The sequence below is a fragment of the Nesoenas mayeri genome (genome assembly GCF_963082525.1).
Source record: "Nesoenas mayeri genome assembly, chromosome: 17".
NCBI classification, from domain to species: domain Eukaryota; kingdom Metazoa; phylum Chordata; class Aves; order Columbiformes; family Columbidae; genus Nesoenas; species Nesoenas mayeri.
The window spans coordinates 10,101,838-10,123,698 of record NC_137565.1 but is presented as its reverse complement, the minus strand read 5'-3'; the positions used below and the strand labels follow the sequence as shown (position 1 = coordinate 10,123,698).

Sequence of the window (21,861 nt, the reverse complement as noted above, 5' to 3'; positions counted from 1 at the left end):
GAACCGCCTGGGAGTGATGGTACCTGTGTGGCTGCTGGGCAGGCGGCTGCTCCTGCAACTTTGAATGTTTTTTGCTGTTGGATACGACATCCAGTGGTGATCAGACAGCTGTGATAAAGGGTATGAAAATGTCAGAAGAGATGCAGCAAAATCCTGTGGAGTGTGATGTTTGGCCACAGAGAAATATAAGGGTTGCAATATTTCTTTCAACATTATAAATAGGGTAGATGTTGTATTGTAATATCCTTTTGTTGAACACTGTTCACAGCAGAAGTCAAGCTGGGTGGGTGTTGATACACTTTTTGGAAAAACAATTTCTGTGGACATGAGACTTCTCTTTTTCCTTAATGTTGCTCATGCTCCTCATTTCCCTGTGAACAACCACCTTCCAAAGAAATCTCAAATCCGGAATATCTGAATGCTGAGCTAAATGCACGATTAAGTCAGTAACCTGGAGCTACACAGAGGAGCCCTGCGGTGTCAGGGACAAGCAGAGTCACAGCTGGCCCTAGGCCTGGCTGGGGGGCAGCCCGGTTGCCCAGTGGCTGAATCCCAGTGACCTGATGTGGTTAAGGGCTGTGCTGGTAGACGTCTGGAGCCTTGAAGATAAGCTCGATGCCCTGCATGTGTTTTCAGAAAGTTCCTGCTGATCGCAGCTTGTTGAGAAGAATCTCAGAAGCTGCTTCCCTGCGTGCACCCAAAGCTTTTGTCTGGTTGGAGGTACGGGGAGCGCTCAGCCGGGCTCGGTTTGGCAGTAAATCCAACTACCGGAGAGCACTGGGGCGCCTTTTAGCGATGTCTCCTTCCTATTCCCTTGCGGCATCCTCAGTATTACAACAGTTTTGTGAAGCGTTCAGGCTGTAGCCGGTTTCCCGCGGTGTTCCCTCTTACCGTGGGCAGCCGCGGCGGCGGGGCCGTTGCTTGAGGGGCGCCAGGAGAGGGCGCTGCGGGCGCGGCCCCGCCGGAGCGAAGCGGCTGCTGCGGCACCGCGCGGCCCCGTCGCTATGGGAACGGGCGCAGGCGCGAAGCATGCTGGTCCCAGCGGGAACACACCCCCCAAGCGGGCCGCGTTCTGGCCAATGAGCGCTCGGGGGGCTGGTGGCGGTGACCAATGGCGGGCGGGCGGTGCGCAGGGGGCGGGGCTGGGGGGTGTTGAGCCGCCGCTGTGCTTCATTACTCCCCTCGGCTGGAGCGGCAGGTGCGGGCCCTGGAACTGGCTCTGAGCGGTGGTACCTGTGGCGTGCTTGGCAGGTCATCCTGGCGGGTAGGTACTCCAGCAGCTTTGAATGCTTTTCTTTGTTTATTACAGGTAACCATGGGTGATCAGAGGCTGTGATAAAGGACACAGACGTGTCAGAAGAGATGTAGCGAGACTCTGCGGAGTGTGCCATTCAGTCTCTGGAGCGATGCAACGTTAAGCATGGCATTACAGCTCATATGAAGTGGTTAAGTGTTTAATTGTAATGTCTTCCTATTGAATGGTATATAGACTTCAAAAATCAAGCTAAAAGGTTATTTCTATAGAAGCAAGTTCTGTGCACACTAGATAATCCAGTCAGACTTTCTCTGCAGACTGGTGTCCTGATGTTCCTTTTTATATACCCCTTACATGCATTTTTCTGGTTCTTCCTCTTTCACAAGTCCTTTGATTTAAGTCCTTTCCTTTACTCTCCAAAGACAGCACTTGAATAGTAACGCTGAGTTCTGCTGATGTCTTCTGCAGGAGTTTGACAGAAAATATAATCCTACCTGACAGTGCCCTATGGGAAGGAATTTAGTGATTCATTAGACCGCTTCATCCTGGTCTGCCTGGGTCCTGTTACCTTTGTACCCTCGAGGGTGCTTAGAGCCATGGACTTTTTTGCAGATTCTGTTCTCGTTAGTCAGTTATGTGCTAACAGCACAAAGCCTGGTGCCTTCAGCCTTCCTGAGGGAGCAGACCTTGGCCTTCAAGGGCAGTGGCAGGGATTTTGCTGGAATGATTGATGTTTTTATTTTAATTAAGGATTTTTTTCTGCTGTTTTTCCCCTAAGTTTCTTTCCACAGCCAGCTTCTTTGCTAGTGAAAGTACTATGTTCTGCCTTTAAAAGTTCTGTGGCTATCTACCCTCTTTTTCTAGTATTGCTCATGCTATTTCTTAGTTTCCTGTGAATGTGGACAACTAACTTTGTTAGAAAGTTTCTTTTCTCAAATCCAAACCATCTGAACACTTTGTTAACCATCCTTATAATTTGGTCAGTAATTCTAAGAGTAATAGACCTGAACGGGGAGTGAACAGGAGTTAAAAGGAGGCCTTTTATGAGGCTTCTCCTAAAATACTATTGATTTGCTCTGCCCTTTCGCATTCCACCCCTACTTTTCTTGTAGGAAACCTGGGAACTGATTTCCCAATGAAACTGGAAGCTCTCATCCCTAAAATAATGGGAAAGGGATCAGCAGATACACTTAAGATCTTTGAATGTTATTGTAACGGTTAATTAAAATGCCTTTAGAATCTCTGCCTGTGTTTTGTTTCTGTTGTTGGTGTTTTTTTTCCCTTTTGCTTTGAAAGAGGAGTTTGAAGTATCGGTTAGATGAGGCGCTAGAGCCCTGGCTGCGGGGGGCCGGCTGGGTGCGGGGGGGCCGGCTGGGTGCGGGGGGGCCGGGGGCGGCCGGGCCCGTGACCGAGCGCCCCCGGGACTACAGCTCCCGGCGTGCCCCGCGGCGGGCGGGACTACGAGTCCCGGCGTGCCCGCGGCCCCGCCCGCGACCGGCTCCATCCGGGTCCCCGCCACTGCTGTGGGCGACTCGTCGCCATTACGGGGCAGCGGCGGCCGAGCCGGGGCCGGGGCGGCGCCGAGGAGCCGGTGGGTGCCTGGGTGGTCCCGACCACTCGGGCGACAGGCAGTGCCGGGCCCCGCGGGGCTCCGTGAGCAGCTTCTTCCTTCGTTCAGCCCGGAGCCCCGCAGGCCCGGCCCGGCCTCCCGCGGCCTTCCCCGGTTCGAGCGGAGCAGCGAGAAGATGTCGCCATGAAGGAGGCCGAGTCCGCGCTGCGCCGCCCCCGCCGGTCGCCCCCGCGGGCCATGAGCCTGGGCCCCCGCCGGCTCCGCCAGCGCCCGTCGTCCCCCCCCGCTCAGGGCCGCCTCTCGCCCGCCGGGGCGCCCGTTGATGCTGCAGAGCCCGCCCGGCGCGACCCCCGCCTCAGCCCCCGCCATGGACAAGAGCAGCCCCTGCGGCCCCGGTGCGCCCGGCTCCTCGGCCGGCAGCAAAGGGCAGCCGCCGCGATCCGCCTCGGCCGGGCCCGCCGCGGGGGAGTCTAAGCCCAAAGGCGGTAAGAGCCGGGGAGGGGGTGTCGGGCCGTTAGCGGCGCCGCTCGGCGGCTCCTGGCTCTCGGCGGTGGGTCGGGAGCGGGGGAGCTCGGGCGGGAGGAACGGGGTAGCCGTGGGGCCGGTGGGCCTGCGCTGGGGTGGCTGTGTGGTGAAGCCGAGCTTCTTGTGGGGTTGTTTGTCTGCATTTTAACGGTCTTCGTTTCAGGTCACTACTTGTTTTTGCTTTCTTTTTCCTTCCTCTTCCGGCTTCGGTCGCTGTTCGCTGGGCTGTGGCTTCTGCTCTCCTCTTCCTCTAAGGATTAGTGCTCCATTAGCATTGGAGTAATCAACTTGAGAGCCAAAACTTGGGTTTTATTGTAAGAATATATGTTTCCCAGTGGTTATTAAGAGAAACCTTAACTCTGTACTTAAGCTTTGTGTGCTTTTATATCTTGCTTAAGGAGGTCATGTATCGACACACACAGGCTGTGTTTCAGTAACATATTTTGGAGGAGTTTAAAGTTAGTTACATGTTGTTTGTTCCTCTGGCATTTAACCCAAAGCGTGACGTCTGTCGTAGCAAACAGCTGTTTTTGCTGACATGACAGTTCATGAAGAGCCATTATGGCTCCTGTCATCTGTCTTATCAAGGTAAGACCTGAGCCACCTCCAGTTCTCTGCAGCTGTTTGGGAGCAGAGTGTACCTGCCAACCTGCCTTCCCCCCAAAAAAACCCCCTATAAATAGGGCAGTAGTGATTAAAATTAGTGGTTTGAGTCCTGGAAGTACATCTGAGACTGTCAACAGGTTGCTACAACACCATCGCTGTACTCATTTCCTTCCTCCTGGGCTGTTTTTTTCAGCTGTGTTACTTCAGGTCTCTGAGGGAGCAGCAGTGTGTTCCCGAGGGTTAACAAAATGAGTATCTTGAAAGCTTTGACTTGTTTTTGGACCTTCTAAATGCACTTGGATCTTGAGTAACCACGTATTACCTGCTTTTCACCTGTATTAACTGATCTTCCAGGGGTAGGCTGAAGTGAGTGACGTGGGAGGTCACAGCTCCCCAGGTTGTGGTGTAACTGTGCGATTGTAGTGAAGCATTAACTTCAAACACATGAAAGTCTTCTTAGAAAGAACTTCTTAGCCAGTAATTTCTGGAAGAACTCCTACCTGATTTGCAAAGTTTTTTGCGTCAGCAACAGATTTGATGTGAGGGTTTTGCTGTCCGTAGCTACTGCTGTTATTGTTCAGTCTCTTATATTTTTCCCCCTCTAAGGGATAGGCCAATGGAAGCAGGGGATATCATATGCTAGGTGTTCAATAAGAGTTTCAGAACCAGACCTTTGACAAAGTATATCAACTCTGCATGTATTGTGAGAGGCAGTGTGAGGGGCTAGTTTCTCCATGTTTCTCTTGCAGCACAGTTGAAAAGGGCTCAAGAGGAAACTGTAAGCTCTTGTACTTGTGGAAGTTGGGTTCCAGCTATCTTGAAAACTTGGCTTTAGAAACTAAAACCAGGACGCTTCCATCAGAAAAGTTTTTGATTGTATTAGTGCGGCAACAGGAGTCACGTCCCTTTAGGATGGACTAAAGTAGCTAAGGGAAAATCGGCTTTTTGGGTATCTCTGTAGTCCTTGAGACCTGATGGATGACATTAGTTTTCACAAATGTTCCTGGGCCTTATTTTGAAGGTGTGAGCGTGCTTAGCTGGGGTGTGTGACTGCCCAGTCACCTCTTGGTCATCGGGATGTTTGCTGTAGCAGCAGGAACAGCTTCAGTGTGTATTTATGAAACCACCCTATGTCTTAAGTATGATCCACCACCGAAATCCCTTTTGCAATGTGATTGGTTTCAACACGGCTCAGCTGAAACTGAGAAGAAAGCAAACAAAGATGGGAAGTTTGCTACCCCAGTAGCAAAGCAGTACTGCCGCTCTAGCACTGAAGTAGTCACCTAGAGCTGCTTTTAGTCCTGTGAATTTGGTCTTCTCTCTCTGGATCTTTGGAGACGGGTCCTCCAACAGAACGTGGCATCCAGCAGGAGAAACCGCAGATGTCAGGCCTTGCTCCAAAAGGCAAGAACGGCTTTGTTGCTGGTTTTATAAAATTACATAGACAGTATTTTTTATAAGTCTGTGTTCTCTTGGTGTGTGGATGGGCAGATACATTTGTTATAGGCTAGATCTTGTGAGAGTGGCAAAAGGACTAACTGAGGACCTGAGTGAAGAGTAAGTACCTCACCAGCACTATTGCTGATGCTCATTCCTAATTTGGAAAAAAAAGAAGGAAAAAAGAAACTCCCAAATCCAAACCTATGCTACTTAAAACTGAGATTTAACAAGTCTAAAGGACTTTCCTACAAAGTAGGAGAATCATTGTAGTGACTCCCAAAGGCTCTAGGAGTTGATATGAAAGGACCGGTAGTATGACAGGAATGTGTGTAACCCAGCTGACTGACAAATTTGATGGTGACTAACTTGATTGAAATGGTAAGTGGTAGGAAATTCTTCTGTCAGCTGCAGGTACAAGCTGTTCCTTGTTCCTGGGCCTTGTAAAGACACAGTTTAGACTGAACTTCTCTGGGGTTTTTTGTTTTCTGCAGTTGATTGCAGGGAAACTGTGAAGTTGCTATAGAAACAATAGGCACGTGCCTCTGCAGCGCGTTCACTGAAATTGCAAATTTAAGCGGGTGTTTGAGCTCTAAAGCAACAAGCTCTGCTTCTGAACAACCCAAGTGGTTGTCCAGACCTCTTCAAAATTACTTGGTTTTTGACCAGAGACTCAGTGCTGTTGATTAGAGCCTCTTCCCTACAAACACTCTAAAAAAAAATGTCTGTCTAAATAATCATTGAGCCAGACCTGGTCACACCCTCGGTACTTGGCAATGTCTGGTATGTTTTTTCCCCGATAATGCTCAGCCCGTATCTTTGTAGCCTGACGTGCGTTATAGCCCTGCAAGCTGTGCAAGCGTGTGTTTGAGTCACACAGCTGTGGTTCCAATGGAGTTGGGTTTAATTCTGAATTATAGGATCAGCCTTTTGACTAACAGAGTAAGTGACCAGTTCTGGTGACAAAGTTTGTCTGCAAAATGGCTCTGTCACATCGTGTGAAAGGAGCGATAGTGACCATTTACCACTATAGCTGTAGTTTAAGGTGAAGACTGAAGTCTGTGCAAGAAACAGCAGATCACCCCAAAACCCAGTCAGACCACTTCTATAACTTATTCTTAAGAAATCAGATCTTCAGTAATATACAATAACACGCAGACTTTCTAGTCTGCTGCCCCATCTTTTTGGGGGTGCAGGTGGGAGAGAAAACTAAAAATAACAAAAAAGTGAGACTTTTTAAATGCTTGGGTAGATCGCCAACGGTGCTGGGGAAGGGGGAAACTGGAGACACTGGTGATGAAAACTAAGAGCAACGCAATCCGGAATCACAGTGGTGTGTTTGCCTACCCAGCAAGATTTACATGAAGGGATGGGGAGGACGCCGAAGTGGGAAAAGGGAACTAGTGGGCTTTTATAACATGGATCTAGATATTGTCCGAGGCATTATGGTTTGTGTAACACTGAGTGTCCTGAGTGACTATGGGGCTGGCTGGTGTGGACAGACGTCTTGCTGGGCCTGCAGAGTTTCGTTTCCAAGCTTTTCAACATAACCCTTCTACACATAAAGCTTAGAGAGGCTGGTGGAAGTTGAGGGACAGGTCAGCAGTCTGCTGTGTCCTTGAGGCAACTCTGATCTTACATTAAGACTATTAGACGTATCTTAATAGTATTAATTTTCTGTTCTAGCAGTCTCATGAAGCAGCTGTTTAAGCACAGGAAACCTCTCAACAGCCTGACTGATTTTTCGGCTCTTGTGAGCTTCATTTCTGTGGTATTTTGCTTTGTGCTTCACCGCTGTGCCCTGCGTTAGGGTCAGTGATAGGCTCAGCCTGCGTTCAGGCAAATAGTCCATGTCGTGTAAGCTGGTGGACTTAGTACTTAAATAATAGGTATTAGGTATGTGCCCTGCTTCAGGATCGATTAGCATTTGTTTGCCTTGTGAAAGAAAAGGGTATTTTTAAAACTGGATAAAGCTTGTTGGTGTCTTTTAAGTGTAAGGGGCAGAACAGTGTGAAAACAGGGAACGGGGTCTTGCAAAGTGGGAAAACTTGAGGCAAACACAGGCAGCAATAGATTTATATGAGGCAACAATATATGATAAATTGTCTGTTTTCAGAAAATAGAATGAAAAATTAACTGGTTGGTGTCAGTTTTTGTAAAGGGGTTTGAAGATGTAGTGTTGGTGTTTATCACTTTAGGTACCAGGCAACGCACTGATGGCTGGTGGTGGCAATTCCCAGTCTGGATAAAGAAAAATTCAGCCATTCTAATAAAACATAAAGCACAGCAAATACATCCTTCTTTTGTGCTCTTTGTCCAGTTCTTTAGGCAGTGATAGGAATGGAGCAGTTTGGGTTGCTGGGGGGATTTGATGTCCTGATAAACACCAGCAGGGCAGCAGTGAGCACGGTGCTGTGTCAGAGGCCAAGCTGACGGAGGTGCAGTGTGTGTCAACAGCTCTGAGCCTGCTCGTCTGATTCTTGGTTTTTTCCTCTTTTTTCTTTCAGATGGAAAGAATGCGAGTGGATCCAAACAGCGTTATAACCGTAAAAGAGAAACTTCATATTCCAAAAATGAGAACTTTTCTAGTCAGTCCCGTCGCTCCAGTTCACAGAAAAGCAAAGCTTTTAACAAGATGCCCCCTCAAAGGGGAGGTAGCGGTGGAAGTGGCAAACTTTTTAGCTCTTGTAATGGTGGAAGACGAGATGAGGTGAGAATTGTAATGCCGTGCCTCCGAGGCCTTCTTGCTTGGGACGAGAGGATCACTCTGACCTGCCTAGATAGGTCTGCTGTGTTCAGCTCCTGGGCTGGGAAGGGAAGGAGCGGTAAGAGGTGCTGACGCCTTTGAGGTGCCAGAGTGTGAGCAGAACAACTTTGCAGCATCAGGAGTTCTCTCTGCTCTGAGAGACTTGAAATAAAAAATACTCTCTGAGGAGTTGGTACCTAGACGGGGCATGTATATATCTCATGAAACAGAGGTCCTTCAGGAAAATATCCAGTGATACAATTTCTAGCTGAGGTGATTGTGTCTAACTGCTTCAGTGTACTAATTTACGTGGAATAGCAGTATTGGGAAAGGAATTTTATTAACTTGGTGACATCAAAACAGAGTAAAACCTGACTAAGGCTTTTAGGCTGATGTGGGTTTAAATACTGTAGATTATTGATGGGTTTTCATTGACAAAGAGAACTCTGATTGTTTCTTTTTTCAGTTTTGGTGGATGAGCAACACTGCTCACCTAAATTGCTGACTCTGTTAAAACTCACCTGCTGTCTCTGAATTCTCATTCTTTGCTTCATTGTTTGAAAACTGACTAAAGCAAGTACAACCTGTGCAAATAGTGATGAGACTGCTATTATTCACCATCTAAAAGAATGTTAGGATTCAAACAACTTTCTTCTGTTGTTAACCTTGACTACTAGGTTTTGCCAGCTTTTACTTGTCCTTATGTGGGATCTTTTTTGCTTTCCTCCTTTCCATCAGTGTGGGGTAAGACCACTCAGTTCTAATTCCAGGTTCTCATGCACTTCTAACGCTGCACTGCTTGATTTACAGAACTGGAATGGGAGGAGGTGAGTGAGTGGATGCTGCCTATTCTGTACATAATTGCTGCTGGGGCCTGGGTATCAACTTGTATTGGTGCTTTTGCAGTAAATTCTAGCAAATTCTAACAAATGCTGTTGTCTCTTAGGTAGCAGAGGCTCAGCGGGCAGAGTTCAGCCCTGCCCAGTTCTCTGGTCCCAAGAAGATTAATCTGAACCACTTATTGAACTTCACTTTTGAACCCCGTGGCCAAGCAGCCCATTTTGATGGGAATGGACATGGCAACTGGGGGAAAAGGAACAAGTGGGGACATAAGCCTTTCAACAAGGAGCTCTTCCTCCAGGCCAAGTGAGTGGAAGCCTAGTAGGGCTCTGAGACTTGTGCAGAGACTCTGAGCTGTAAGGGGTGGTCAGCCAGGGAACTGTGTTTGACCTTGACTACTCATATTCACTTTTTTAGGGTGGAGTTACCTCTCCACAGCGTTTTTATTGGTAATGGCTATACTTGTAAGGATTAAAAACATGAAATTGTCTTTACCTATTTAGAAGGTGTCTGATGGTGTGAGTCCTTGAGATACAAACCAGTTAGTCTTCTGCTCTAATTTTCTAGCATCGTCTGTGGAATATGACACTCCATTTGGGAAGACCCTATGTAGTTCCCTTGCAGAAGATAATAGTTGTTTTTTTTCCCAAAAATTAGTATGTTGAGCTGGTAGGGGTTGCAGTTGCTGGAACAAACCTAATCTGAATTTGTAAGTCTTAGGAGCTGATTATTTCACAGGCCCCTAGGTGTGTGGCATAACCCAAATAAATTATCAATATATTAATCCAGCAGCAAAATTGCTTGTGACTGGAAATAATGGCTGCTTTTCACTGGAATTTGAAGGATGTTCAGGACTTCCTGTATCTGATCATGTCAAAGATAAGAAAAGCTATTTTCAGCATTGATGCTTCTGATTTGTGGCTTAATGTAGTGAAGCCTTTTTGCAGGAACTCCAGGAGTTCTAGTTTTCGTGAGCATATTTTTCCCACTTGTGGGTTCCTGGTTTTTAATAGATCCCTGAGGGAGCTGGCTGTTTCTTACATGTTTCTGGAACACCGTTCTGCCTGGCTCATTCTGTAGCTACTATGTGATGTTGCATCTGTCTGAAATTAGATGCCTCTGTATTCTGGAAATCTGATTGTGAATGGAACTCTTTTGGGTTTTGTTGGTAGAAGTTACTGTGACTGCATCCGGCGGTTTTCTGCTGGACAAAGAAGAATAATCCTATAGGATAGTTCTCGAAGAATTTTTAGAAACAACTGAGTGGATCATCTGTCTCTTTGCCTTTCCCCAGCTGCCAGTTTGTTGTCTCTGAAGAACAGGACTACACAGTCCACTTTGCTGATCCAGATACCTTGGTCAACTGGGACTTTGTGGAGCAAGTGGTCAGTTGTGATGGGCTAGATTTTTTTCTTCTCTAATTAAGAAGCTCAACCTGTCTTTAACTGCCTCTTTATCTCTTTGATGTTACGTAAAACTCAGCTGTTTTTGAGTTGAGGCCTCTTCTGTCACTCCCACAATACTGGGAAAGATCTGTCATGGAATATATTATGAAATACTTTCATGACAGGAAAAGAGAAGTGCTAAAATCTATTAGGAAAATTAGCAGCTTCTTGCTTTCGCAGATGGGAGCTCATCAAAAATAGTATCTGACATTCTGTAGACAGAGTCCTTGTGATCGAGATATTAACAGAAAACTTGGGCACGAGTCCATGGAAGAGGACTAGAGTGTAGAGTTTTGAATAATTATTCTGTGCATAGGTTGCCCATCTTGCCTAGCAACAAAATGGAAAATCTCTTGAGAACTGTGGTCAGAACTTTCAGTTGACTCAAGCTGAAACTTCGTATCTGCCAAGACTAGTCTTGCTGTATGGTGTAGCTGGAGAGAAGGTAGTTTTACTGTTACCTGACACTGAGGGAGCTGAAAAACCCAGGTGCTTGCTTGGCATTTACGTCTCTGCAACATACAGATGCTAACAAAGCATTTGACTAAACTGGCATGTTCAGAGAAATAGGTAAGTTCAGTCTCAGGGCTGCATATGTCTGCTTGTATGAGAAGACACAGCTCACTTGCTGTCTTCTCAGTGCCTGAATTTGGATGATGAAGATGCAGCCAACTCCTAGATATGATGAATACATGAGGGGATGTGTGAGAAGAGTCACTTTTTAAATGCCATTAAAGTAGAAATACTAAATGGGTGGCTTTGAAGGTTATTCCATGTGAAATCTGAAGGTGTTACTGAGTTCACAGTGTACTCAATCTCTGGGTAAATAAACAGAGCTTAAAGAGCTGGAAGATTAGTTATGTTAGAGTAGGTCTTACAGGTGGCTTAGTCTGTAGCACAGGAACTGATTTCTGACTCTAAAACTTGCACCATTCTTCTCATGTGCCGTTTCAGCGAATTTGTAGCCATGAGGTGCCCTCTTGCCCAATCTGTCTGTACCCACCTACCGCAGCAAAGATCACCCGCTGCGGGCACATCTTTTGTTGGGCGTGCATCTTGCACTATCTCTCCTTGAGTGAAAAGGCCTGGAGTAAGTGCCCTATTTGTTATGGCTCTGTTCACAAGAAGGACCTCAAGAGGTGAGACTTGATATTTATTAAATGATATATCTTTTTGAAATGTTACTTTTACCCTGCTGACTTCCTCCTTATGTTGCAGTGTTGTCGCTATGGAAACACGTCAATATGCAATCGGTGATGTCATTACGATGCAACTTATGAGAAGAGAGAAAGGTGTTCTGATAGCACTGCCCAAATCTCAGTGGATGAACGTGGTGCAGCCCGTTTACATCAGAGGTGAGTGTGTCTGAGTGCTGGTGGTTGGGATCCTGCTCCTAACTACAAGTAGGGCTTGTGTAGAGAGGGTTTGCCATAGCAATGCTGTGCTGTCACCTCAAAATAGACCAGGCTACCAAACATGGGGTTTAGCACTGAAAAACTTAATGAACACATGTTAATAATAAGCTTTCTACCCACGCTTTGTTTTTGTAAGGCTTTAGCTTGTGTGCTGTTTCCCTTCAGGTTACTGCACTGCAGACTCCTGCCTTCTCAGTTGTTAGTTGGATGTGTGTTTTGTATCGTACAGTTGTTGGTGTGACTCTTGATGCTCTTGTTGGCTCTTCAGTGTCCTTAACTTTTTCTTCCTGGCTCCTTGTTACACAGTTTAGCAAAAATATCTGTCTCTATGTCTAAGCTATTTCAAGGATGTAATCTTGAACAGGGTTTTCATCACCTTATCAACTAAAATCTGTGAATGGTATGGGGAAAATAATCAAAATTATTGCAAACCTATTCCAAACATCTGTTGCCTGACTTCTTCAGTTTTCTCCAGTCGAGTAATGTGATTTAACACATCATCATCTTATCTGTTAGTATCTCGAAATTTTGTGACTAAAGAAATAATTCTACTGAACGTTGCTGTTTTGTGGGCTGTCTTGGCTCACTCCATTTTGCAGTCGCATTTGCAAAAGGCTGCCTGCATTTCAGCTCTCTGTAAAAAGTCAAGTCTCTTAACGCATGATGGGTATCCAGCGTGCAGGGTCTGTGCATACATGTTCCTCAGTATTTGGGAGTAAAAGGCTTTAAATCCCTTTGATGAAACTAACAAAAGAACAAATGTGAGGTTTGAGATCATTCTAAACCCAGGAAATTCAGCGTGCACTTGGTGTTCTGTAGACGAGGTTGGACCCTTGGGGACCAGTGGGCGTGTGGACTGTACTGGCATGTGATGCTGTGGTTGCTGTGAAGTTTATAGTTAAGATAAGCTCTACAGTAACGAAGGTGACTACCTTTTGCTAAACTTGCAGTTCTTTAGTGTACTATTTCTGCTGTGCTTCTTGTATAAAACTTGTAGTAATGTTTTGTACGGATTTTGAATACAAGTGGGTTTATGAACTAATTTGAGATCCAACAGAGGTCACTTTTGCAGCACTTTCCAGTTGCAGTATTTTGAGTATATAGAGAAAAGGAGCCAGCTGCTGTGTGGGGGAGATGTGTGTAGCAGAGGTGTATGTGGCACCAGTGATGTAACAGTAATACACAGAGTCTGTATCAAACCCTTGCAAAGTATTGTCCACCCTGGAGTAGATTAACTCACTAACTTGAGCAGGAACAAAACTTCAGAAGAAACAGCAGTTCAAACCGGTGCCTCTGCATGTGGATGTTAATGATTTGGTGCTTCCTCTGTGCAGATGACCAGCAGAGTCACTATTCAAAGCTGCTTCTGGCATCCAGGGAGCAGGTCCTGCAGCTGGTGATTCTGGAGGAGAAAGCAGCGTTACTAAAACAGTACGAGGAAGAAAAACACACCCCGGAGGCTTGCTTTATTGAGGCAGCTATCGAAGAACTGAAGGTGAGAACCTTTTGGGAGGCTTTTAGTAACTACTTTTAACAGCGTGCTGAGTGCTCCATGTTCTGCTTCATAAAGTGATTTTGTGTGGTTATTCTGGTCTCCATGATGTCCATACTAGCAAGGTGCTGATGTTTGCTGCTTGAATAGCATTTTAAATCTTGGAGGAGACTGTAGCCTTTGGACCCCAGGTATTTGGCATGACATTCAAGATATAACAGAGTGCTTTTTACTGAATAGTATTCATTCCATAAATGTAAAGGAGTTCTGCTTTCGAAGGAAGATGTATTTCCCTTTCAGATCCAGCAATTTCTGCAATAACTTCTATCAGACTAACATGAGTAAACTTGTAGATTATTAGTTTTCAAAGCCTTTAGGCATCCTACAATGGGTGTACTTTCCACTAATAAGGAGAAGAGCTCTCTTCAAGGATCACCCTTTGTCACAGATGAATTACAGATTTATGAAAACCTGAAGTATAAGGGCAAGGCTGAAAATAACTATGGTGATAGTCTCCTGGCTTAAGTAGGAAATTGGAACTTGTTCTCTTTGAATGACCTGTAGGAGCGAGAAACAGCACTCTCTGCTGACCAGGATAAAAACCATGGCATTGCTGGAATCAGCGCAGCTGTGGAAGAACTGGCCCTAGAAAGCTCCAAGGCTGTGGAGGCTGCAGTTTCCCAAGAGAAAAAGGTGGGTGACAGCTCTGCTCTGGCAGATCTCGTTAGTCCTAAATTCTGCCACTTCACACTGTAGTGTATGGTGAACTGGTGCCAAAGATTTTTGCAGAGATGATAATCTTTTGGAGGTGATGTGGTACTAACTGTATGCTCTCCACGGTGATAGTGTGGTGTGGAATATCTCTCTGCGTTTGATGAGGAGCTTGTGGAGCCTTGCTCAGATCTGGCAAGTTCCTTTTCGCCTCCTGTGGAAGCAGAAGAGGCAGTGCTGGATGAAGAGGAGGTACCTGAGGTGGACACCATAGCGGAACCTGATCTGAACACTACAGAAGAACCAAATCCAGCTGAAACAAGCTACCAAGAATCTAAAGATACAAGTAGCAGTGGACATCTTAACAGCTCTCCGTTTTACTATTTCTATCAAGGTCAGTACAATGAAATTGTGGAATCATGGTAGATGTTGGTCACTTCATTAGATGCAGCTAAACCCTGTGAGATAAAACTCCCACAGAAACTCAGAAAGGAGCTTTAATTTTATTACTGGAGAATGTACTGAGGTGGGGAGAAGGGTATTGAAAATTATGGGCAAAGAACAAGTGATGGTATCTTATCTTACAGCGGAGGATGGACAGTGTATGTATCTGCATCCTGTGAATGTTCGATGTCTTGTTCGTGAATATGGCAGCTTGGAGAAGAGTCCAGAGAAGATAACAGCAGCTGTAGTGGAGATAACTGGTTACTCAATGACAGAGGTAGTTATTTTATCTCCTTATTAATTCAGGACTCTTGTTTTGGCAGATCGATCATTGTGGCTGACAGGTGAAACTTGTTTCTCTTCAGTATTAAGAAATAATAACTCTGAATGGGTAGGCATGTTAATCTGCATGATTAAGAGCACCTGGTTAAGATGCAGTACCTTAAGTTAGTTGTGATAAGTAGACTCCAGTCTAGTGTGCTTTTTTCTGAGAAGGTAGGAAGTTCTGTGAGTAAGAGAATTGCAAACTGAAGGTTGGTTTGTTTTTAAAGCTGTCTTAAAAAAAAGTAAATTATTTTCTCACCCAAGACAGTAGCTTGAACGGGACAGGTTATCATCTTAACCTGAAGAAGCATTCTGCCTCTGTCTTGAACAAACAGTTGTTTCTGAGCATCAAGGGCAGAGGTAGGATGCTATGAAAATAAAGAGGATGGAAAGAAACTTTGCTGTTTGAGATGGAGTGAGAAGGCACTGAGGTTCTGGAAGAGGTGATGGGCCTTGAATTCCTTTATGGCAGATAAAGACAACTGTAAGAATTGACATGTGCAGTAACAACTATACGTGATTCTTAATTCATCTTTAACAAAGGATATGCTCAAGAAAGAATGGATGCAGAGGTAATAGGGAATTGTCTTCAAGTTTTTTGGCTCTGTGAGGAAAGATACAAAGCTAGACTGAAAAAAGCTGAGTAAAGTGGTGGTTGTGGGTCAGAGTGTAAAGGCACACTTGGTCCAGTGCAAAAATAAATGCAGTAGAGGACTGGTATTGTAGAATTTTATTCCAGTGGTGTGAATGAGAAGGGAGGAATAACAAGAAAATCAGTAACTGAACTGGAGTAACTGCATCCAAATCTGCTTATGATGTGGTTGGTGGAGATCTTGGGAGCATTTGGTTCTGACCCAGGGCGTCCTTCATGTTTTTGTAGTTTATAAAGCAATTATTGTGTCACTGCTGCTATTTTTTCCTACTTTTTATTTTTTTCCATAAGCTGTTCATCACTATGGACCTCTGCACCTTGTTGCAGTCATATGTGTGTGTATATATATATCTGCTCTTTTTTAATCAGGATATAAGACAGCGTCATCGTTACCTGTGTCACTTGCCTCTCACCTGTGAGTTCAGCATTTGTGAGCTGGCTCTGAAGCCGCCCATCGTTTCTAAGGAGACGTTAGAGTTGTTTTCAGGTTGGTACTGCCTTTCTAGTAGGTCTGTCATGTATCTGTGAGGGTGAAGGGGAAGTAGTTCTTATCCCTTCATGGCAGAAAAAAGAACATACGTAGCGGCTTTACTGCTCGTGCGGCAACTAGACAGAACAACCCCAGTTCACTGTTTTATAGACAACAATTACGCAAATAATAAAGAAGCGTGACTGCCTGGAAGAGCATATGTCGTTTGTAAGCATATTTTGTTACTAGTGTGTTATAACTGAATGCATTGCTCTCAAAGCTAGAGAAAACGTTGCCAAAGTATTGGCGTAGGGTTTTTTGATATCCAATGCTATGTGTTGCTCCTAGATGACCTCGAAAAGAGGAAACGTCTGAGGCAGAAAAAGGCTCGTGATGAACGGCGACGTGAACGCAGAATTGAGATGGAAGAAAACAAGAAACAGGGCAAATGTAAGTTGTGATTGAGCATAAGTGGTGGATTTCTAGTCCTCTTTAGTTGCTGGGCTGATTTCTTGAGCTACAGGATGAACTCTAAGGCCTTTAGTTTGTACTGTGCACTTGGAACAAGATTACAAGGTATTAGAAACCATGTCTTTAGAGTGAAAGATATAAGCTGTGTTAGTCAGGGTGTTAAATGATGTTATGCAATTCCTGTGTGGTTGCACATTATGGGCAAGACAGAGGGTTTTTGAGGGCACAGCTATTTCCATGGTCTATATAGCCCTTGGGATTCTTAATTTCTATTTTTGTAGTAATCACAATAAAGAGTGAAAAATAAAGAAGGAAAAATAAAAGCCTAGGAACTGCTTCCATCCAGTAGCAGGGCTGTACTGGTCTCTAAAATAGAGGGTGGAAAGAAAACTGAGTTTGCACCTTCTAGACTCCTGAAACAACTTGCATATTGACAGTCTTCCCCCACATTGTGTAGTGCTTTAATTTAAAACCTCTTTCTAGATCCAGAGGTCCATATTGCTTTAGAGAATCTGCAGCAGTTCCCTGCTTTTACCTCTTGCCCTGGAGAAACTACCAGAATTGATCATCAGAGCTTCTGTCTGTCTCCTCTTGGCAGAAGCCCTGTGTTTCAGACAGGTGAGCATCTGGAAAAACACGTCACATCCAGCTCTTGATCATTCTTTGGGATCTACTGCTCAGGTCATCACGCTAAACTTTCTCAATACCAATCAAAGACTGCTACTTTCCTAGATAACCGTGTTATCGTTTTGTGTGTGATCACACAGGCAAAGAAGCGTTCTGGTCCTTTGTCTGCTTTTTACTACCTCTACTTTAGTGACAATATGAGATCTACACTGTAGTATCCCCATCTTTGTAAGTCTTAGCTGAGGCAAAAGAAAGAAGAAAAAGAATCTCCCAAAAAAGAAGAAAAGAGCGTATGCTAGGAAAACATTACTGGCATTCTTTCTTCTACCCCCTCCATCTTCTCCACCACATTATACTAAAATAAAATGTGGTTGATGAGCACTTAGGTTGTTGTCCAGCAATGCTTTAACAAACATTTTATCTTGCAGTTAATAAAAAGTATGAAATAGAAACTATCCTTAGATGTTTTTTCTCAAAAAAAACCAAAGCAAAACATCAAAAACCCACAACACCCCAAAATAAGCAAACAGAACGCCCAAAACAAACAAAAAATCACCCGAAACTTAAATGCCCCTTAAAAAAAAAAGATGGAGGAAATTCGAGAGGTCCCACTGTGTGACTAACAGATGGAACTGATGAGATAGAAATGGTTAATTACATAAGATAATAAAACTTTATTTCTGTTTCATCCCGCTAAGCAACATAATGAGTGCCTTTGCCAAATGCGACTGGCTTTAATTATCTGCTGCTTTCTCCATAGAGTCTATTGCAGCTCCACTGTCACCTGGTGCCAGCCAGGTCAGCCCGCTGCTCTGTGGGAGTTTGGAAGAAGAGTCTCCCTTCCCTTCCTTTGCCCAGGTAAGCTGTGTGGCACAGTCAATCTTGTCAGAATTACTAGTGTCCTAGTTGGGGATCAATCTGAGAACACAATTGCTTCCCCCACAAAAACAACATGGGGTGAATCTTAGGGAGACAATGTAGGGTTGAGCCTTTGAAGGGGTTCTTAAATTTTCTTGCCACTTAAGGCATACGCAGGATTGTTCCAGTATGTGAGATTTAATCATATCTTACAACTTTTTTGATAGATGTTGAGAGTTGGAAAGGCAAAACCAGAAACATGGCCCAAACCTGCTCCAAAGACAAGAGGTAAGAAAATGGTGTATTACTACTTCAAGTTCGTTCCCATACATCCAAATGTAAAAAATCTTGTAACTTCACAAGTAGCATCTGGAGTGTCCAGGGTCGTTTGCACTGTGAAAATTTTAGACAACCTTCTGCCTCTCCGGGTCCTTTCTTTCTTTCTTTCTTTCAGATGAGAACACTCTGGCACTGCCCGCGCCAGCAGATAGTGATGGAGAAAGTGACAGCTCTGACCGCATCCCTGTGCCCAGCTTCCAGAATTCCTTCAGCCAAGCTATTGAGGCAGCCCTCCTGAAACTGGACAAACCGTCCACAGCTGATCATTTATCAGGTAAAAGGCAGGGGGGGAAGGCATGAAAAACTTCTGAAGTGAAAAAAACATTTGTATTTCCCATTCTTCTTCTGGGAGAAGTGAGAGCAGCAGTTTTGGGGACCAAAAATTGGCCACAACAGTTCTGAAAATTATCGAGTTGTGGTTTCTGAACAGCTTGACTAAGGCTCCTGTTAGCTTAAAGCTCTTAGTGGGAGCCGAGATCTCCAACTAGCAAAGAGTCCTGTTAGGACAAGGAATGGCTTTTGACAATCATGTGTGCCATGTCTGTACTGGAACTTAATTTAAGCTTTATCTCAAGGAAGTTCAGATTATGCACTTTTAAACTAAAAATACCTGAGCTGCTGAACTACCACTTAAATTTGACAGAAATGTCAAGGTAACTGCTAGTTAGGATTTCGAAGGAGGGGTTCTGAAACAAATGGAGATGAACTTAAAGGTTTAAGTTTGGTGCTGGCTGATAAAACTCATGTATAATGCTCAGTTGTGAGGTTTAGCTTTGGCTGCTGTTTGGCTGTACTGAATGATGGAGACTTGGACAGGAGGGGCTGGGAGTTTCTGTGAAATGGATATCGGCTCCAGTTGTAATGGGGTTTGGATGTGGATGAAAGCGATACCTGTCTGAAAGGTGGACTGCTGCACATTTGCAGTCCTGGGGTCTGCTGTCAACAGCAGCTGTAGACCCAGGTGTGTTTGGAACGGTTTTAGGTGTGATGGAGTCTCCCTTAGTGGGTCTGCAGTAATTTTTTTGTTAAGATTAAACTAGCTGGTGCTCAGTGAGTTGACAGTACCATGGTCCTGTAGAAGTCATGAGGGTAGGGAAGACCATTTATCATTTCTATGTGAAATTCCTGTTCCATGAGGAAAATGACAGTATCATTTTAATCCTTCACAGAGGAAAAGGGAGGCAAGAAAAGAAAGAAACAGAAGCAGAAGCTACTGTTCAGCACCTCTGTTGTTCACACAAAGTGATTCTGCTATTCAAGAGAAGTTTCCTCTCCTGGTTTTCTTTTAATTTTGCTTTGTTTTGCTGCTATAGTTTAAGTATTTAAATTTGAACAGACTAAACTTGTGTTTCTAGGGGGTTCAGGAGGAAGCCATGACAGTATATGTTGAAGTAAGATCTTCTCATTCCAGCTGCTTAATCAGTTTATACTGAAACAAAGTTTTGAAAGAAACAACACAGAGACAAATCAGCCAAGGCTTCTAGTATGTGCCGAGACAGTTCTTTTGGCCTAAGAAGCAGCATGAAAGTCTTCACAGCTGTGTGGCACTGCCAGAACACTGCAGTGTCACCAAGTGAAGAGGCAGAGAGCCTTTATTTCCCTACAAGTATTAATTGCAGTAGTCCATCTGACTGACAGCCGTGCTGTCTCGGTAATGCTGTCTGACTGCTCTCTTGAGAAACTCCTTTCTGCTGCACTAGAAATGGGCAAAAGAGCTTCCTGGCTTTAGAGTGTTAGCTGCTCTCTCTGTGCTTTTACTAAAGAGCAAGAATTCCTCCTGTTCTCCTGGCTTGGAAAGATTTAAAGCCGAGGTGAGTGTAAAGCAGAAGTTGGGTACTTGGTTTTGAAGTGACTCTTGATGAATTTGTGTATTTCAAAATGTGTACTGGCACTAGGGATAGAAGGAACCTCCTCACTTCTCTCAGTTCTTCGATTCTGTTTTAATGTGGGTGAGTGAGGCTGCTAGGTTGTTTTGGTTTTGTTTTTTTTTGCCAACCATGGGCTACACATTCTTTGTAACCTGATCATCTAGAATAAACACTCCACCCTAGGGCTCTTGGTAACTACCTGAATGGTGTTTTGGCACTGGCTGCTCTTGAATTGGAAGAACAACTGATAGCCAGAGTCTGTAGGTAATTGTTATTCCCCAGCAAGAAACTGGGGTCTCTTGTACTGGGAGAAGAGCCTGTATCCGCTTAGTTCTGGGATGTAATCTGATCCACACGAAGCACCTCGGGCTGTAAACATGTCTCTTCTGGACCCCTCCCCGCTCTTTGGGTGGCCACATTCTGCACTGCTTGCGGTTTGATTTGAACTAATAAGTTAAGTGGTGTGGATTTTGTTGAATAAAATGAACTGTAGGTGTAATGTACCAGTCAAGGCCAACAGTTGCAATAAATCATACGCACACGCGCTTACAGTCCTGCACCCTTCCTGAGCTGTAACGGTCACATCAGCGTGGAACAGACCACTTAGCTGCACGGAGTCAAATCTTCCCAACAGATTTTTGTGCTGGGGAGCTGGTGTATAGTTTTATACCACCCAACTGCCGGGTGCCTTCAGTTCTCTACAGCCCCACGTGCACCAGTGTCCTGTCTGCATTTGCACGTGCTTTAGAGAAGGGATGTGCTCTCTAAGCAAGGCAGCATGTGGTTGAGACCCCTGGAGCCAGATATTCCACCACTGCTGGAAAATCCATTGGTTGTGTCCCTATTTAAAAAGTTGATGTCAATACACTGACGCTTGATTTCAAAGCAGGAGGCTCCACATTATACAAGCGCTTCCTTGAGGTGCTTAAGTGTGTGCACGTGGGAATCTAGTAGCAAAGAGTGTACTTCACAAAACCGTGTGCGGCTATAAACCAGAACGAAGGGGGAGAGCAGGGATATAAAGAATGCTTCTATGGCTACAGGAGGGTAGAGGAAACACTTGCAAAACATTATTTGAAAGCTGCTTGACTTCACGCTTGGTCACAATTAACTATACTAGATGGAAAGACAGTACAGCTTGTCAAGAGAGTGCAAAGAAATGTAAGATGTCTGCAGGTAGTAACACATCTTGGTGTCAACGCTTTATATGCACATTGGAAAACTATTGGTGAGGGTAGATAAAGTAACTAGGTAAGAAAGATTCAAGTATGCAGTTAACTGTTCACAGTACTATTGTTTCCTATTTGCAATAGACATTTTAAGCCATGGAACAGGAGTAACTACTTAATGTCTAACCAGTATCTGTTGTGTTCTATTATCTCTACACATTTATAGTCAACTTTTCTTTGCATTGGGAAGAGAGGCAGAATAGCTGGAGCTGGTGTAACTCACCTCTGCGTCTCACAGGCACTAGGACAAGGGGAGTGACTGTCCCTTCCGCAAGGACAGTCGCTTCTCGTTTTCCTATGGATTCCAGAGAGAATACCAGCAATGCTACTTTCCTGTAACTGATGGGTGTAAACTTAATAAATATCTAAGCAGTCCTTGTAGCTATGAGTTTTATAATGGGTCAGTTGGAGATGAGCCTTACAGCTCTGCCTTGCGTTCCCTGTAATCTCAGCTCCTGTGTATACAACTGGTGCTTTTGCAACTCAACAGACGGCCCTATGGGTAACAGGTGCACTTGAAGATAAGGTAAAAACCAGT

The 21,861-nt window shown here is 44.8% G+C and overlaps 1 protein-coding gene across 2 annotated transcripts; it reads left to right on the top strand.

Annotated features, from left to right (window-relative positions):
• The first annotated feature begins 2,764 nt into the window (after positions 1–2,764).
• RNF10 (ring finger protein 10) lies at positions 2,765–21,704 on the top strand. 2 transcript variants are annotated; one of them, XM_080355183.1, is made up of 17 exons: positions 2,765–3,310; positions 7,901–8,103; positions 9,086–9,285; positions 10,274–10,364; positions 11,379–11,563; positions 11,643–11,779; positions 13,174–13,334; positions 13,896–14,024; positions 14,178–14,436; positions 14,630–14,763; positions 15,832–15,949; positions 16,280–16,381; positions 16,886–17,020; positions 17,790–17,887; positions 18,115–18,175; positions 18,342–18,500; positions 21,490–21,704. In XM_080355183.1, exons 1-17 carry the CDS (start codon positions 3,148–3,150, stop codon positions 21,660–21,662), a joined length of 2,508 nt encoding a protein of 835 aa, XP_080211309.1. In that variant the 5' UTR covers positions 2,765–3,147; the 3' UTR covers positions 21,663–21,704. The 2 variants fall into 2 exon arrangements, with proteins under 2 accessions (XP_080211309.1, XP_080211310.1); XM_080355184.1 differs by having other exon boundaries at positions 19,396–21,704.
• The last annotated feature ends 157 nt before the right edge of the window (positions 21,705–21,861 follow it).